The following is a 16,190-nucleotide window of genomic DNA, read 5'->3' as shown; positions in this document are numbered from 1 at the left end:
AGTTTAACCTCTGGATTAAACCAGTGGTTTCTTCCCAGCTGACACCAAACCCAAACCATGTGTCAGTCTTTGCAAAGCACGGTGCTCAGCGTGGTGCTGAGGTTTGCATTGCAGTTTGATTGCATGGTTTCGCCTTGTATGCTGTGTTGTATGGCACATTGCACTGAGGTTTGCAATGCGTGGTGCTGCAGCAGCAAATTGTGTGCATGGGAGCGGGGTTGCTACAGATGGGCTCTGCCCTGGAGAGCCAAACAGCAAAGTTTTCAGCGGAAGGCAGTCGCTTCAGGTGCAAACACTTCATTCCGCAGACTCCCCAGTTTTGCTTCGACCCCTCCCTCCCCTGGGGAGATACCAGCCCATCAGCACGTTAAACGGTGCCAGCCCACGACGAGCCACAGTGAGGTGTTCCCGTGACGTGGGAGCCCTCCTGCGCCATCCCGGCAGGCACAGTGGGAGGAAGGACACTGCTGACGTGGGCTGGGGAAAGCCCTTGGCCTCGCCTGCCACACGGGGCTGGGACATGCTGCCTGCGTTGCGTTAGGAGCCCAGCAGCTCCGAGCTGGCGTGTGGGCAACCAGCGCTGCCAGAACCTGCTCACCCGGCAGCGCCGATGGCCGCTTCCCCACATTTTTAGTAGTTGACTTGCAAGCAGGCTTCCTGTTTGTGAGATGATAACGCACAACCACAGCCTGGATGAACACACCATGCCAAAGCCCAGCTCATCCCCGCCACGGCATTTACTGGATGCTGTCTTGGCTTGGTGCTGTTGTGAAAGCTTGCTTCCTCTTCCAGCAGCTCAGAAACCAAGAGCTGGGGCTGTAAATCACTAAATCAGCTTTAGAACAGTTGCAGGGGTTGCAGTCTCTGCTCTCATCACTAATTTGGGGCGTTCCAGGAGGGAATGAGGTGCTTTTTCAAGTTTATTTCTGAACACAAAACAGAAAATGGAAAATCTGCAGACTGGGCATTGGGGGTGATTGCATGGAGCCAGGGGCAAGAGACTTAAATGCTGTGTGTCCCTCGAGCCCTGCAAACAGGGAGCTTTGCAGTGCCTTCTGCTGCTTCCAACACAAACAAAGCTGGGCCCAAAGCTGCGGTCCTGGTGAGAGGGCTCTGAGCACTTTGGGGCTGATCGCCAACGGGTGCTTATGTGGAAGAAATGTTTACAAGAGGGATTTGTGTGGAGAGTGGCCTTTAGATGTCCCTGGCACCATTTCTGGTTAACAAAAGCCATTCACTGAATCCTGTCCCGCTGCCCAGCCACACGCCGAGCTGGCTCGTGGTGTCCACCAGGCTGGGGAGACCACAACAGAACTAAGACAAAACCCACCCAGATCCACACCTGCTGGGAAAGGAATGCTCGCTGGTGGCCCCTAGAAGACGACAACATTTATTTTCTCCTCATTGTGAAGCCTTTCCAAACCCAGTCCAGCTAAAAAGGATTAGTCAAAACTATCAGTGCCACCGTTGGTGCCCACAGGTCCCTGGAACACAGGGATGTCCCCTCCGAGCATCAGCACGGAGAAGCCTGGGTTGTGGGGCAGGTGCGTGGCTGCTTGCCTGCACTGAGGATCAGGCAAGGGCATCCCCCACCAGTGCAATCTCATCCCTGCTCCTGCACCCACACAGCTGGGAAAACACAGCTCAGGGCAGCAGGAAAGGAAAGCAGAGGAAGGAGAACAGCGTTGTGTGAGACTGGAGGCAGGCTCCTATTTTCAAGGAGGAAAAAACAAAGAACCACACACCTCCTCCAGCCGGCTGCGAGACCCCAGTGTGCTGTGCCTCGGCTTCCCTTCCTGCCTGACTGCTGAGGGTTGTCACCTGTCCTGGGGATGGACAGCGGGGGGGTTTGAAGTGAAGAGCTGAATTCACAGGGTTCACACAGGAGGAGGAAAAAAAGGATGTGGGAACACCCCAGCAACAACACGTAAGGCTTGAGTTTGGGGCCATAAACCCACACATGCAGCTCTATCCATCCATCCATCCATCCATCCATCCATCCATCCATCCATCCATCCTTCATTCCTTCCATCATTCCTTCCTTCCATCCATCTGTCCATCCACACGCAGCTCCATCCATCCACCCGTCCTTTGTTCCTTCTAGTGATGAAGAATCAACAGTGGAGCTTCCAAAAGTCCCAAAGCTCTGAGTTTTAGCCCCCCAGATCATCACGTCCCAGCCACCCAGCACCCTTCCCCGACATCCCCCACTCCTGAAGGCTGCAGCAAACCTCAGGCAGCTGGGGCAGGTGTGGGATGGGGGTGATCATGTCCCACAGCTGGGGGTGGGAGGTACTGCCCCAGGGCACAAAGCTGGGGAGAGGGAGCAGGGATCCTGATGGTGCCGGGGGCTATGAAGGGCTGCAGGACTCAGCCGTCATGGTGCTAGCCCTGGGCTCAGCTTGGTAAGGGCTGCATGTGGTGTTATTTTGGCTTTTTGCAGAGGTGGCAATGTGGGGAGGGTTGTGGGGGGTGCTGGTGGGGCTCAGCTGGCGGTACCCTGGGGACTGTCGCTGGTGCCCTGTGCTGCTCCTTCACAAGCGGTGCAGGGAGGGCAGGGGAGCTGGAAGGGGACGTATGTGTTCAAGGCAGGATGGGGCCGAAGCCCTTGAAGATGATTTGGGATGTCCCCAGGTCTGGGGCAGGGAGGATGCAGAAGGAGATGGGCCGCTCCTGGTGCAGCAGCATGGCCGAGCTCCCCAGGGGCTGCTCCATGGGGTCATTAGCAGAGGGGGCAGGGAGCGGTGGTGGGGTCTGGCTGCAAGGAGCAGAGAAGGACATGGAGGGTTTGAAGTTTTTTGGTGACTTACCCTGATACCTTGTGGCCCTGTAGCTTTAGACCCAGCACGAGAAGGCAGCACCCATTTCAGCAGCAGTTTGAACGCACGCACAGCACAAAATGACACCAGTAATTAGGCTTGGAGGCACGCAGCCTGTTACAGAGCCTGGCCGGTCCTGGACCGTTTGTCTTTGGTGCTTGTGAGCCAGGAGCAATTACTGAGCCAGCAGCTGGAGGTGGAATCGAGGAGTGATTCACTGCAGAGCCCCGCTACGGCCGGGCAGGAGGCAATGCAACGGCCGTGCAGGCACCGAAGGAGGAGAGGGAGCAGTGATGCTGCCTGCTCTGCTCCCTTGCAGCTGGAAATGCAACGTGCTGCTAATCAGCCAGGTTGGGGTAAGTGCACGGGCACCATAACTTGTGCCATGTGCTCCAGCAGCAGAAGTCCCGAAGGGCAGGTGGCAACTGATGGCTGCGTCACCAGCGTGCCCTTGGGTGATGCTGGGCAGTGCTCCCTAGGTTTGGGTAATGGAATAAGCTTCGCTTTGGGCTTCATAGTGATCAGGGGAAGTTTGGGCTGAAGGCATAGGATGGGCACCCAAGGGGGCAGGGAGCTCCGGGCCAAGCGCTGCTATTGCAGCAAAGCAAACCACCAGCAGCATCTCCCGTTGGGAATAAAGCCAACGTGGATGGAGACGCTGTGCTAGGGAACAACAGAAACGCCTTTCAAACACAACTGCTTGTAAAATGGGCTGAACCAGGCCAAAATAAAGTTCTTAGTGAGCCTTTTCCCCTAGAACAAGGGAGTTTGTAGGGTTGGCACGTTTGTTTTAAATTGGGCAGGGCGGGCACCCCACAAGAAGCGAGCTGCAGCCTCGGCAGGTTCAACGCCCACAAGCCCAAAGCACTCATGCACACCAGGCTGCTTTCCTCCGGGCTAATTCAAAGCCAACTTTTGGCAAAAGCAACGTGTTTGTGCAAAGGGCTGCAGTGAGGTGGCCTTCAGTGGTAAGAAGAAACAAAATAAAGCTTTTGCCAAAGAAATTTCTCCCCTGCTGCACTAATGGCCCCAGAGCACTACAGGGCACCTCCTCAAGGTTCTGTGTATCTAAGGCCAAATCCTACAGGCTGCAAGAATTGCCTTTAAAGTGCTTAATTAACTTTACAGAAAAAAAAAAAATTCCAGCTCCTGAAATCACATAGTTGCAAAGAGATAATGTTACTTCTGCAGAGAAAAGCACCATTTTGGGGTCAACACCACCACCACCAAAAACAGCAACTAAATACCTGCTCCTGTTTTCTCTTGAAGTCTGTCCGTCCCCCCCCCGACCCTGGCAAACCAAGTCACGCTGCTGTGAGTGCAGGGGCTGACATCAGCAAAGGCTCAGCGCAAGCGGCGAGGGAAGTGAAAAAGCTTTGCATCTGTGTAAGGCTGTAAATTTGGGTTGCCAAACAGGATACGGGCTGGGAAGGCAGCTGGGCGAGGAGGCTGCGGGTGCTACTCACCCTTGTGCTTGGGTGCGTTGCTTGCTGTTGATCATAACTAAAGTGGGGTATAGAGGGTTAACGTGCTTGTTTGGCAGCTGTGCTCAGAGCACTTCGTTGTTATGGGGGCTTTGGTGAGCCTTGAGGTTTGGTTTTGCTAAAATGAATGCCGATGGTTTAAAAATAATAATAAAAAAATAAAACATGGTTATGTATGCTGGGGATGTTTTTTACAGGGCAGCGGTGGTCCCATCCCTGCAGAAAAAGCTGGGATCTGGGCGAGCCCCCAGCTCGTGTTCAGCTATCGACCAGGCTCGGTGCTGCTTCGTGTTCCCCGTGTCGGCAACGTGCAACTCCCCGTGTTCTGCTGGAGATCAGACCCTGTCACCTCAGCTCTCTGAGGCTGTGCCAGTGCCATGTCTACCTTTTTCCTCCAGTTTCTTTCCCTTTAGCCTAAAGTCACTGCCGTAGGATTAAAAAGGAAAATTCAAAAAAAAAAAATGCTGCTGAAGGAGGGCGGTTGGGTTTGTTCCAGGCACCCGGGCTGGAGGAGCCAGCGGCTTTGCAGGGGCCCCGGGGACTTTGCAAAAGCTCTGCGTCCTGTTGGGAGCAACCCTACTGAAACAAGTGCCCGCGTGTCCCTGGAGCTGGGAATAACCCCCAAAACCATCTACAGAAGCTTCCTGCAAACCACCCCCAGCGTGAGGAGTGGGAGCCGGGGCTCTCACTGAGGCTGACTCACTCACATGAGGCTGGTGATGAATCGCTGCCTCTGCAGTTGGGTCCTGCTGCGATCTTGAGCACATCTCTGGCTCATCGCAGTCAGTCGGTGTTGCAAGGCGTTATCTCCTGGTCACCTGCGGTTGGAGGGCATTCTCCAAAACCTGCTGGGCATGGAGCTGCCCCAGCCAGCCCGGACAATGCACAGGGAAGGGACACGGCTTGGCTGTGCTGGCATCCAGCTGGTGCCAGAGAAAGCACGTATCTGGAGGTGGAGAGGCTCATCCCGTGCCAAAATTAGCCCTTGCCTGCACTTGGAGCTTGTAGGACAGCATGGACCTGGTCAAAATCCATCCTTGCTTGGTTCAGAGCAGGGCTTGATGAGAGGAAAAGTGGGAAAATCCCAATTTGGGGTCTCTCAATTTCCATCAGGGTGAGAGTGAGTTGGGGTGAGCCTGAGCAGGAGGCTCATGGACCCAGGGAGAGCCCAGGCTGGGAGCTGGGCTACCAGAATAGGGCTGGTGGCTGCCAAAGTGCCATTTGAGTTGGGACTGTGGGTTGCCCAGTTGTGCTTTGGTGCGACAGAGTTATCTGTGAGTTATCTAAGGAGTTATCTGTGTGTGTGTGTGCGCGTTTGTGTATAGGAAAAGGTGTAACTGCTGCTTGAATGAAGAGAAAGTGGTTTGGGTGCAAACATCCAGGCATAACGAGATTTGTGTTGCTTAAATGTGTGTTAACTGTGAATGCAAACTGTCACTTCAGATGTTTTGTAGGAAAAGTGTAAAAGTGAGTGTGTGGCGGAGGCAGAAATGCTGCTTCACCCCCCCCCCCGAGGAGACATCGCCCAGCGATGCTCGTGCGTGGTGCCGCAGCACAGCCACACAAACAGGGTGAGCTCCACGGGACAGCCGGATCAGCCGTGTCCCTCAGCACCAGAGCGGGCTCACCCCTGCTAAACCCTTCGGGGCTGACCTGGCCCACCCTGGCCGCATCCTGCCACGTCCCAGCAGCAGCCCCAGGAAGTTATTGCAAACCTGCTGGGGAGCGCACACCCACCTCCAGCATCCCGCAGCATCCCCCTCGTGTTTCCCTACCTGTAGATATCCGCCCCTTCCCCAGTGGTGCGCAGGAAAATCCCCGCACACCCCCAGCCCCCTGCCCTCTAATCCCTTTATGGTGTTTGTGCCGGGCTCCCCCACGCCGACCCTGCTCTTTGCCTTCCCTCTAATCTCCCCGTCAAACAGTTTGGGCAGGGGACAGAGCAGCACGTGCTGTTTGGAGCGGGCAGAGGGAGCGCTCCTGCCTGGGGCTGCAGGCGGTGCTTTGGAGATTTCACCCATGAAACCAGGGCACCCCTCATTTCAGAGCAGCGCCCTGATTCCTGGAGGATAATTTTGAATAAAAACCCAATTCTCCATCCTGCTAGCTCTGCTTTGTGCTGTGTCTGGGCGCTGGGGGCTGACCACTGCCCAAGGCTGCAGCACCCCCAGCCCCAGGTGCCCACCCCGCTGCTTGTGGCTGGGGAAGGTGTGGGCAGCGATGGGTCCTTTGCCCAAAGTCACCCCAGCTTGTATCTGTTTAACCCATTCTTCATAGAGCGTGTTGTGTTCCTGAAGTTTTTCAACTTGGAAAATTTGCTAAGGCTTTTATTGTTAATAAAGCAAAGGTTTTAATAATATCTTTGGTGTATCTTGGCAAGGCTGGGAAACGCTCAGGCTGATAAAGCCTCAAAGTCAGGGAGATAAAACCTGGAAGAGTTTCAGCCTCGGCCAGAGCTCCCCAGGGGTTGCTGACTGTGGCTTAACCCAAAACCCAGGTGCTGGGGAGGGGGCCCAGCATGGAGCCGTGTGCGACCCCTGCCAAGCCCGTGCTCACCTCCGAGCTTCACAGCCACCATGAGGGAGGTGATGGCTCATCCATACCAGGGATCTGCTCCTCCTGCAGTCCTCTAGCTGGAGAAAACCCTCCCCAAACAGTCTTCTGCAAAGTCCTCTGGAGATTTAATGTGTGACCGTTCACAGACACAAGGACATCCCTGCTCCTGCCTCCATCCCTCCGACGCGCTGACCTTGGGCGGCTCACGCATCCCTTGCCTGGCGGTGGCTGATGTTTGCTGTGCCTGTCGCGGAGCGGGCGGGCAGGAGCCCGCTGTTTGCAAAGAGCCCAGAGCTCGTTGGCTGGAGGGTAAAAGGTGGTTCAAGAGGCTCAGGGATCCAGGTCGGAATTGTGCTCGTTGCTATTAGCGTACCGTCGAGTTTATGCTATGGAAATGGCTGGAATTAGACTGTGGTGAGATAAGACTTGATCCCAGGGTGGACAGCAAAATGCAAATAACCAGGCGTTAACACTGTGTGGCAGGAATACCTTGCTAAAATCCCTAGCAGGCTTTTGTGGCTAAACAACGCTGTGGTATCCATCAAATATTTGGTGAGCTGCCCCGTTGGCGGTGTTTGGGGCAGGCGTGGGACCCTGCGCTTGCAGGCTGGAGCCGTCCCTGCTGCCCCAAGCCATAAACGCGCCCTGTTTGCCCTGCCTGGCTGGGCTTTGACCAGGGAAGGGATTACCGGGGATTACCCCTGCAACTATTTTGGTGCTCGGCACTTCCAGCTGCCCAAAAATGAGTTTTCCTCCCTGAACCATACAGTTACTACTGTACTTTAGTGCAGTTGGCGTTTTGTTCTGTTTCTCTGTATTTTTGAGCTTGCTGTGTATGCACTTTTGGGGTGTTTCTGGGCACATTCAGGAGGGAAAACCAGAGCTTTTGTTGGGCATAAAGTGAGGACGCGTGGATCTTGGCTGAACCCTGGCATTGCACAGCTCACCTGAAAGCATCACCACTGTGTTAGACCCATGCAACACGTGGGGGGCTCAGTGCTGGCTGCTCCTGGGGCCAGGTTTGTGTTGTTTTCCCAGGATGGGGGCTGTGGGTTCTTCCTCCTCGCCCCCAGCCGTGGAAGCGCAGCACCAGCCCCTTGCATCCCCCGTGGGCTCCAGTTCCCGTGCGGGAGCCTCGGCGCAGCCCAGCGTGGGCAGGGGAGCAGTGACACGGCCAGCACGCCCACGGCCACGCAGCCGCCTCGGGAACACCTCCGGGACCCCGCCTGGGCCGCACACCCAGGCACACGCTTCCTCCTGGGCTGCCGCCCTGTTCGTGACAATTTCCAGCCAGGAACGAGGAAACGTTTGGGCTTCGCAGCCAGATTTATGGATGTGTCCCCAAAGCACCCCGCCGAGGGAGGTGGCTGGTTTGGAGCCGCGTGCTTTGAGGGGCTCCTGCACAAAGTCCCTGCGTGTCACCCAGCACGGAGGGTGACACCGAGGAGCCCCGTGCCCTCTGCCACCGCCGCTCGGGTAACCTCGGGCACATCCCTGGGCGCTGACCTCCTTCCCCCGGGGCAGCACCCGCAGGTGGCGGGACGGGTGACGTCCAGGTGCCGCTGATGTCACAACCTGGGGACCAAAATTGCTAATTAGGTTTTGCCTCTGTGTCTGTCGATCTCATTTCCTGGTGCTTGTGCAATCGCAGATGCTTTTGTGTGCCTTCCTGGTTGTTTATCTGCCTGCGGGAGCAAAACACCTCCAGAAGAAAACCAGAGCTGCGGGTGGGTGCCCGGCGAGGACGCGCAGGGGAGGGTTTGCTGCAAGAGGGCTTTTTAGCTGCCCTGGTGGCATGGAGATGTTTCACTGTTTTGCACAGAAACATTCCTGGGGGTGAGTCAGACAGCCGAAAGCATGAATCTGCCTGAGGTAGCAAAGCCCCGCACTGCTTCGGAGCCCGGGCATGTTTTAAAGCATTTTCTCCTCTTTTAAAATGGAAAAACAAGGAAGAGTATGGGGTTGTGGTGTGCTCCTGCAGCTCTGGCAGCTGGGACTTTTGGGGGTTTATTTGAAATCCTTCCCCTCCTCCCCCCAAAAAACACTATCGGGATTTGAGATAACGCCCGTGAGCTGCCAGCGCTGGCTGTTTGCGCCGCGGCCGGCTTGTGCCGTCGGTGCGCTGGGGCGGTTTTGTTCTGCCTGCCGGGACAACGGGGAGCCCTGCAACGCCGTATCTTCGGCGAAGTAAAAAGGCAGCGGCCTGTTTGATTAATCTAATTGAGATTTGGTTTCAGCTCGATAGCTGGAAGTCGCCGCTGTGTTGGAGCAGTCGGCTCCAGCTCCCACCTGTTTGCTGGGTTCTTGCAGCTGACTGCGAGTCGGAGCAGAGCCACTGCTGCAGGCGGGCGGGTTTTGCTTCTGAAGGTCCTTAACGACTCTCTGGTGCTTGAAAATGTAGAATATTGTGTTTTAGCACAATGGTTTGTCCATGCAAGGGGCAGGACAGGATTCCTGGGGGGTATGGTCCTGGGGGGGCCGGGGAGGAGCGTGGCACCCACCGGGGCCCTCTGTCACAGCCTCCTGCCCTGGAGCGGGGCTGTGGGGCAAAGTGCCGTCGGGACGACCCTACAGAAACAAACTGCCAGAAGGGAGGTGGTAGAAAAGAGTTTGAATAAAGAGGATGCGTTATTTTTAAGGACGTAGAGCTGTCAAGAGAGCACCCAAGGGAATGCTAGGGGGATGGCGAGGGCTCCGGAGGGGAAGATGGGTGAGGAGCGGAGGGGCAGGCGCTGAGCTCTGCTCCCTGGGGACAGCGACAGGACCCGAGGGGACGGCACGGGGCTGGGACAGGGGTGGTCAGGGTGGTGTTAGGGAGAGGTTCTGCACCCACAGGTGGTCCGGGGCTGGCACAGGCTGCCCGGGGACGTGGGCACGGCACCGGGCTGCTGGAGCTCAAGGAGCGTTTGGACAAAGCTCCAAGACACAGGGGTTGGTGTGGGGGGGTGCTGAGCAGAACCGGGGGCTGCACTCGGTGGTCCCGGGGCCGTTCTGTGCCCCACGGCTCCTCACCCAGCGCCCCCCGCCCCCCGAGCACCTCCCACACCCCGGAGCACCCCCCAAAGCACCCCCCGGCCCTGCCCGCCTTCCCGGCAGGGGCCGGGTCCCCGCTCGGTGCCGCCCCCCCCGGGCGGAGCCGCCCCCGCGCCGCCCCCCCCCGCCTATAAAGCGCGGCGGGCGCGGCCGGGGGCAGCGCCGGGGCCGGTGAGCGGCGGGGCCGCGGGTTCGAGTCCCGCGGGTTCGAGTCCCGCGGGGGGCGGCAGCGCTGCGGGTGCAGCGCCGAGCACGGCGGGGAGATTTGGGGGGGGGGGGGGGACATTTGGGGGGGGGGACACGGGGAGCGAGGGGACCGGCTGGGGGTGACGGACAGCGGGGGGGCGCTTTGGCGGAGGGGCCGGCTGGAAAGTAAGAGAGGGCAAGGGGGGAAGAGGGGCAAAAGAAGGGGAAGAGGGGCGGAGGGGTGACGGCGCGCTCCCGTCCCGCAGGGCCGTCGCCATGTCGGTGTCGCACAGCTCCAGGCTGAACAAGCTGGTGCGGGAGCAGTACATGCGGCTGCCCCAGGGCGGGCAGGTGCAGGTCACCTACGTCTGGATCGACGGCAGCGGCGAGGGCGTGCGCTGCAAGAGCAGGACCCTCGACAAGGAGCCCAAGAGCATCGAAGGTAACGCCGCCGCCGCTCCCTCCTGACGGCGCCGAGCATCGCCGGGATAAAGTTTTGGGGCGCTTCGGGCGGTGGGAGGCAGTGCTCGCCTTCCTTGGTTGCGTGGCACCGGTGATACCCGCTGCAGCCGTCTCACGGGGTTATATAAAGTGGCAGTGTAAATATCCGGCTGCGAGGCTGCCGTTTGCCTAATCTGTAATCTGTCATCAGCGCTGGGTGGGAAGGGGAACGTGAGATCCTCGCCCCTGTCCACCGGGCAAACAGGCGTGGAGCCGGGCTGGCACCCAGCGCGGTGCGCGCCAGGCGTTGGCAGAGGGTGGCCGGCGGGGAGGAAAAGCTCCGGGGCTGATCCTGCCTGCGCCCCGATGGCACTGGGGTGGGTGAATGCACCGCTGCTCAGGGTTGTGCATGAAAACCTCGGTGGCTGTCATGGCACGGCGCTTGGTGCCCTCTTGTGTGCTCCATGCCGGGTCTAAGCCAGCAGCACCTCGCGCTATCCGTACGTGAGATACCTCCTCCCAACCCCGCTCTCCCCTTTGTCCCTCTCCCACCCCACAGATGTCCCCGAGTGGAATTTTGATGGCTCCAGCACAGCGCAGGCGGAGGGCTCCAACAGCGACATGTTCCTGGTGCCCGTCTGCATGTTCAGGGACCCTTTTTGCCTGGACCCCAACAAGCTGGTGCTGTGCGAAGTGCTCAAGTACAACAGGAAGCCTGCAGGTGAGCACCGGTATCGTTAATAACTACTAATCCCAGCCACCCCGCTATAACTCGGGGTGCCTCTCTCCAAGAAGACCGCTGGCACTGACGCTGCTCCTCGCCAACCTGCGCTGAGCTCTTGGCCTAAGGCTCTGAAATGCGAGCACTGGCAGAGGCGGGTGCGTGCAGGGACCTGTTGCAGCAGCTGCTGCGAAGGGCGAGGAGCAGAGCAGCGAGAGGCGGCTGCCGTCCTGCTCCCGTGCGGATAGGTGGCATGGGGTGGCCCAGGGTTTAATCCTGAGCTCTCCCAGCCCTGCGGGGCCGTGCAAAGCATCAGTGCTCTGGCTTGTAAATAAGGGGAAACTGTAGGTGAGAAGCGGTGTTCAAAGCGCTCGGGGAGGGGAACAGCAGCTCGCTGTAATGCGCCGGCTTGGTGGCTGCTCGCCTTGTTGATGGCCGCAGGAAAGGAATGCGAAGGTGCTGGCGTGGCTCGGGGCGTCCTTTTGCAAACGCAAGGGCTTATCGCCAAGGGCAGAAGTCTGCAGTCCCGGTGTCTGTCTGTCCATCTGATAAAGCCCAGGATGGAGGAGGGGATGCCTGGGGGGAAGGGTTTGGGTTGGGATCCTTGCCCGGCAGTGCTGCCTCTGCCGGAGCAAGGCTTAAAGCCAGCCCTGGGTGCTGGAGCTGTGCAGCTTCCAGTCCTCCAGCTCCTCCGGGAGCAGGGCTGCGTTGCCATTAAGGACCTCATGTGGCACGTTGTTCTGCTCCTGAGCCAGCCCAGCTGCTCCCAAAACCATGGGGCTGGAGGGAGATGAGGAATAAGCTGGGGATGGGAGCAGAGAAGCGGTGGGAGGTGGTCAGTCCCTGCTCCTAGATGTGCCGGGTGCCCGGGGGACAGGGCTGGGGATGTGTCCTGATGTCTCGGGAGGAAGACATCATGGGGCGGAGGCAGTGGTTTTGGGGGTAGTTTAATGAAACCTCCTGGGCCTGTGGCCTGATGCTGTGGGCATGCAGTGGCTCTGCAAGGAGGAACCTGGTGAGCAGAAGGCCCTGCAGGAAGGGGGATTCGCTCACCGCTTTCCCTGAGGCTTCTGCGGGAAATGCTCTGGGAGGTGGCTGAGACTTGAGTGGGATGGAGCTGAGCACGGTGGGCGCATGCCCACGGCGTGGGTCTGACCGGGACCTCCCTGCCCGCAGAGACCAACCTGAGGCACACCTGCAAGAAAGTCATGGACCTGGTGAAGGACAGCCACCCCTGGTTCGGGATGGAGCAGGAGTACACGCTGCTGGGCATCAACGGCCACCCCTACGGCTGGCCCGACAACGGCTTCCCCGGCCCGCAGGGTAAGTGCCTTCCTGCGAACCCCAGCCCAAATGCTCACCGGGGGCTGCTGCTGCTGATGTCCCTACCGGGGCAGCATCCCATCCTATCCCCATCCCATCCCACTGCTGGTGCTTGGGCACGTTTCCCCTTGTGGGAGCCAGGAGAAGGAGGGCTGGAGCTGTTTTGCCGACTGCCCCGTGGCTCACGTGAGCCGGCCGGCAGCGCCGCTCCCGCCAGAGCCCATTGCACAAACAGCTCTGGGCTGCACGACTTGTTTGTCAAGGGCTGGAGAACTCGGCCGGAAAAATCTCCCCGCGGCTGTTGGTGAAAGGACCGGCCGGGCGCTGCAGCGCACGAGGCTGAGCACCTCCTGGGAGAGGGCCAGGGGTTTCCCAACCTGACTTCTTCGCGTCGCAGGGACGGGCTGTTTGCAACATCTCCTTTCCCCTAAGCGGGGAGAAGATATCTTCTTCCTCTGATCTGCGTGAATGAGGAAGAGCGCTGTGAAACCACAGCCAGCTGACTGTTGTGGGCACGAACAATGCCAGCTGTTGGCAGAACAATCTCCAGAGCTTGAAGTGCTCAGAGGGTCAATGGGGTGCCCCGGGGCAGACCCAGCCAAGCTCTCCTTATCTCCTGGCTGCCTCCCAGTTGGCGTTACAAGTCCTGTTGAGCTGCAGAGATAAGGCCCAGGTTGCGCAGATGGTCGCTCACTGCTCCCCTGAGTTGGGGTTGGTGGCCCGATGCGCCACGGATCCCCATTTGATCTCCGTAAATCCTCTGCAGCCGATGCTGGTCCCATTGCCTGGGGGTGGTGGGGGCACACTGCCGTTCCTCCCCAAAGCCTTATTTGTGTGGTGCCTTCTGTTTCCTTCCCAGGCCCCTATTACTGTGGGGTTGGAGCGGATAAGGTGTACGGGCGGGACATCGTGGAGTCCCACTACAAGGCTTGTCTCTACGCGGGGGTGAAGATCTGTGGCACCAACGCGGAGGTGATGCCCTCCCAGGTAGGTGCCTGTGGGGCTCAGAGGTGCTGACCACGAGGATGCTCCAGGTCTGCTTCTCCCAGACTTGTGCTCCCTATTTCTCCTTGGGGCTTCTCTGCTGTTGGGTCCCCAGTGATGGAAAGCGGTCAGTGGGGCTGAGCCAACCCTGCGGTGCCCAGCACAGCATCAGCGTGAGCCAGGGTGGGCTGCGGGAGCAGCAAGTGGAGCTGAGAGTGTCTGCGTCCTGCTCCTCTGCCCTAAGTGCTGGGAACCTCCTGTAGGACACAGCCTTGGGGTGGCTGGAGGGGATTTGGGTTTTTTAGGAGTTGACACAAGGGAGCCTCTGATTGCTTTATGCAGGCGGCCAGACTGGCCGACAGCAATTTGATTCTCCCGCTGATAAGCGGGGGTTTATCAGCAGCGGGGCTGAGGCAGGCTTTTAAAGCCCCTGCTGTTTGCCCTGATCTTTTCAGGGTCCTCCTCGGCTGCCCCCAGCACCCCGCGCTCCGGCCGGGCCATGCCAGCAGCTGCGGATGCGTCATCCCAGCTTAGTCACCAAGGGTGGCGCAACCCTGTCCCCAGGAAGGACTCGTGGGGACATCTTTAGTCCCGTGCCCAACTTGCAGGAGGATCTTACATGCCAGCAGCTCGAGCGCCAGCCTTGGAGCAGGGCGTGATACTTGTTTACTTCCATTTTGAGAAAAGCCCTCCGATTTTCTCTCCTTCGTTGTGAGCAGTTTATTCCCTTTTTTTTTTGGCGTGCAAAATCTGTCCTGCTGCTTAACTCAATGCTCCCCATCTGGTCGCTGATTCCTGATGGGTGAATTATAAAGCTCAGCCATTCCCCACGCTGGCAGCTCTTGCGGGGGGGGTGACAGGGACATGAGCTGCCCCACAGCTGAGGCACAAATCTCTCCCGTCCCCCCAACACATCTACTCTCCCCTTCCAGTGGGAATTTCAAGTGGGTCCGTGCGAAGGCATCGAGATGGGCGATCACCTCTGGATGGCTCGCTTCATCCTGCACCGCGTCTGCGAGGACTTCGGGGTGGTGGCCACGCTGGACCCCAAACCGATGACGGGCAACTGGAACGGGGCCGGCTGCCACACCAACTACAGCACCGAGGAGATGCGGAGGGACGGGGGTCTCAAGTGAGTCCCTGGGGGAGCCCTGGGCTGCACGCGGGAGGGTTGGGGCCACGCGCCGAGCCGGGGGGATTGACTGATTTTAAAAGCACGTTGCCATGTGTGGTGGCCTGAGAGTGCCCCTGGGCTCTGCTGGTCCCTGTGCCAAACCTGACCCTGTCCTGGTCCCCCACAGACACATCGAAGCGGCCATCGAGAAGCTGAGCAAGCGGCACGACTACCACATCTGCGTCTACGACCCGCGGGGCGGCAGGGACAACTCCCGGCGGCTCACCGGCCACCACGAGACCTCCAACATCTTCGAGTTCTCCGCCGGCGTGGCCAACCGGGGTGCCAGCATCCGCATCCCGCGCCAGGTGGGCCAGGATGGCTTCGGCTACTTCGAGGACCGGCGGCCGGCGGCCAACTGCGACCCCTACGCGGTCACCGAGGCCATCATGAGGACCACGGTGCTCAACGAGACCGGCGTGGAGACCAAGGACTATGCCGACCACTGAGGCCGCGGGGTGGGTGGAGGTTTTCGTGTCGAGGCGAGCCGTGCCCGCACGGTGCCGTCGGCTGTCAGCTCAGACTCTTTAGGAAGCTCGCTTCTGGTTTTGTGAAATGTCGCCTTAGAAATTATATATATTTTATAGTGAGAGGGAGGGGCCCAACCTATTTTCTCAACCACTTTTTCTGGTTCCTGGTTTTAGGTCATCCTTGGGGAGTTTTTTAAGACTTGGATGGAATTTTTTTTTCCGATGGACTTTACACTGTGATGTACATAGATTCCTACGTGGAAGCTGCAGCTGCTGCTGTTTGCACCTGGGGTGGGTGGGTGCTTTTTTTCCCTGTATCTCTGTTGCAAGGAAAAGATAATAAATAATTTTCCTGGCTGTGTGGCAGCCGGGTTACGCTGCGGCGGGTGCATTTTTCTGTGGCTCCTCGAGCTCCGTGCAGGATTTAATTGGGGTCTTGCTGATGAGTTGCTGCTTCTGGGGCCGGGGAGCGCAGGAGCTGAGATGCTGGAGGCACCTTGGGCAGGTTTTAGCCCTGAAACGGGGAGGGTCTCCCCCAGCTGCCGGGGCCGCCCTGCCCCATTTGCCGGCGGCCGAAAGGCCATCTCCCTGCGTCGTGATCCCCGCAAGGCAAACAGAGCGGCGCAGCCTGAGCAAACAGCGGCCGGGGCAGCAGCTGGCGGGCGTTTACACAGGGCGTGCGCCGCTGAGTCAGCACCGGGCACGGCGGGTGGGCGGCCAGCACGGGCGGGGGGATTTTGAACCTGGTTTTGCCTTTACCTATGCAGGGATGAGCCCCAGCTGAGGACCCCAGGTCCCTCCTGCTGGTCACGGTGCTGCCAGGGTGAGCTGGGGGTGCTGCTGCGACCTGGACACATGAGCAGCTGGGTGCCCTTGGTGTCTCTGAGCCACTCACGATTAATGTAGCCCGGTCCCCACACTAAGAGGGACAAATTTTCCTTCCAGAAATTGCCAGTCACAGCTTTTAGTCGTCTTCATCAAAATCACAATGCTGCCTCG

At 58.8% G+C, this 16,190-nt stretch overlaps 1 protein-coding gene across 5 annotated transcripts; it reads left to right on the top strand.

Annotated features, from left to right (window-relative positions):
- Positions 1-2,364: 2,364 nt before the first annotated feature.
- LOC106037044 (glutamine synthetase) lies at positions 2,365-15,571 on the top strand. Of its 5 annotated transcripts, none has more exons than XM_066980537.1 (7): positions 2,365-2,405; positions 10,345-10,520; positions 11,079-11,240; positions 12,417-12,563; positions 13,423-13,550; positions 14,480-14,679; positions 14,849-15,571. In XM_066980537.1, the coding sequence occupies exons 1-7, from the start codon at positions 2,380-2,382 to the stop codon at positions 15,168-15,170; spliced, it is 1,161 nt and encodes a 386-aa protein (XP_066836638.1). In that variant the 5' UTR covers positions 2,365-2,379; the 3' UTR covers positions 15,171-15,571. The 5 variants fall into 5 exon arrangements, with proteins under 5 accessions (XP_066836638.1, XP_047906681.1, XP_066836641.1 ...); XM_048050724.2 differs by lacking the exon at positions 2,365-2,405 and adding an exon at positions 8,564-8,586; XM_066980540.1 differs by lacking the exon at positions 2,365-2,405 and adding an exon at positions 10,040-10,063.
- Positions 15,572-16,190: the final 619 nt, after the last annotated feature.

Source organism: Anser cygnoides, chromosome 20 (assembly GCF_040182565.1).
Source record: "Anser cygnoides isolate HZ-2024a breed goose chromosome 20, Taihu_goose_T2T_genome, whole genome shotgun sequence".
Lineage (NCBI taxonomy): Eukaryota > Metazoa > Chordata > Aves > Anseriformes > Anatidae > Anser > Anser cygnoides.
Note: the sequence above shows the minus strand (reverse complement) of the source record. Positions and strands in the feature narration are given on the sequence as shown.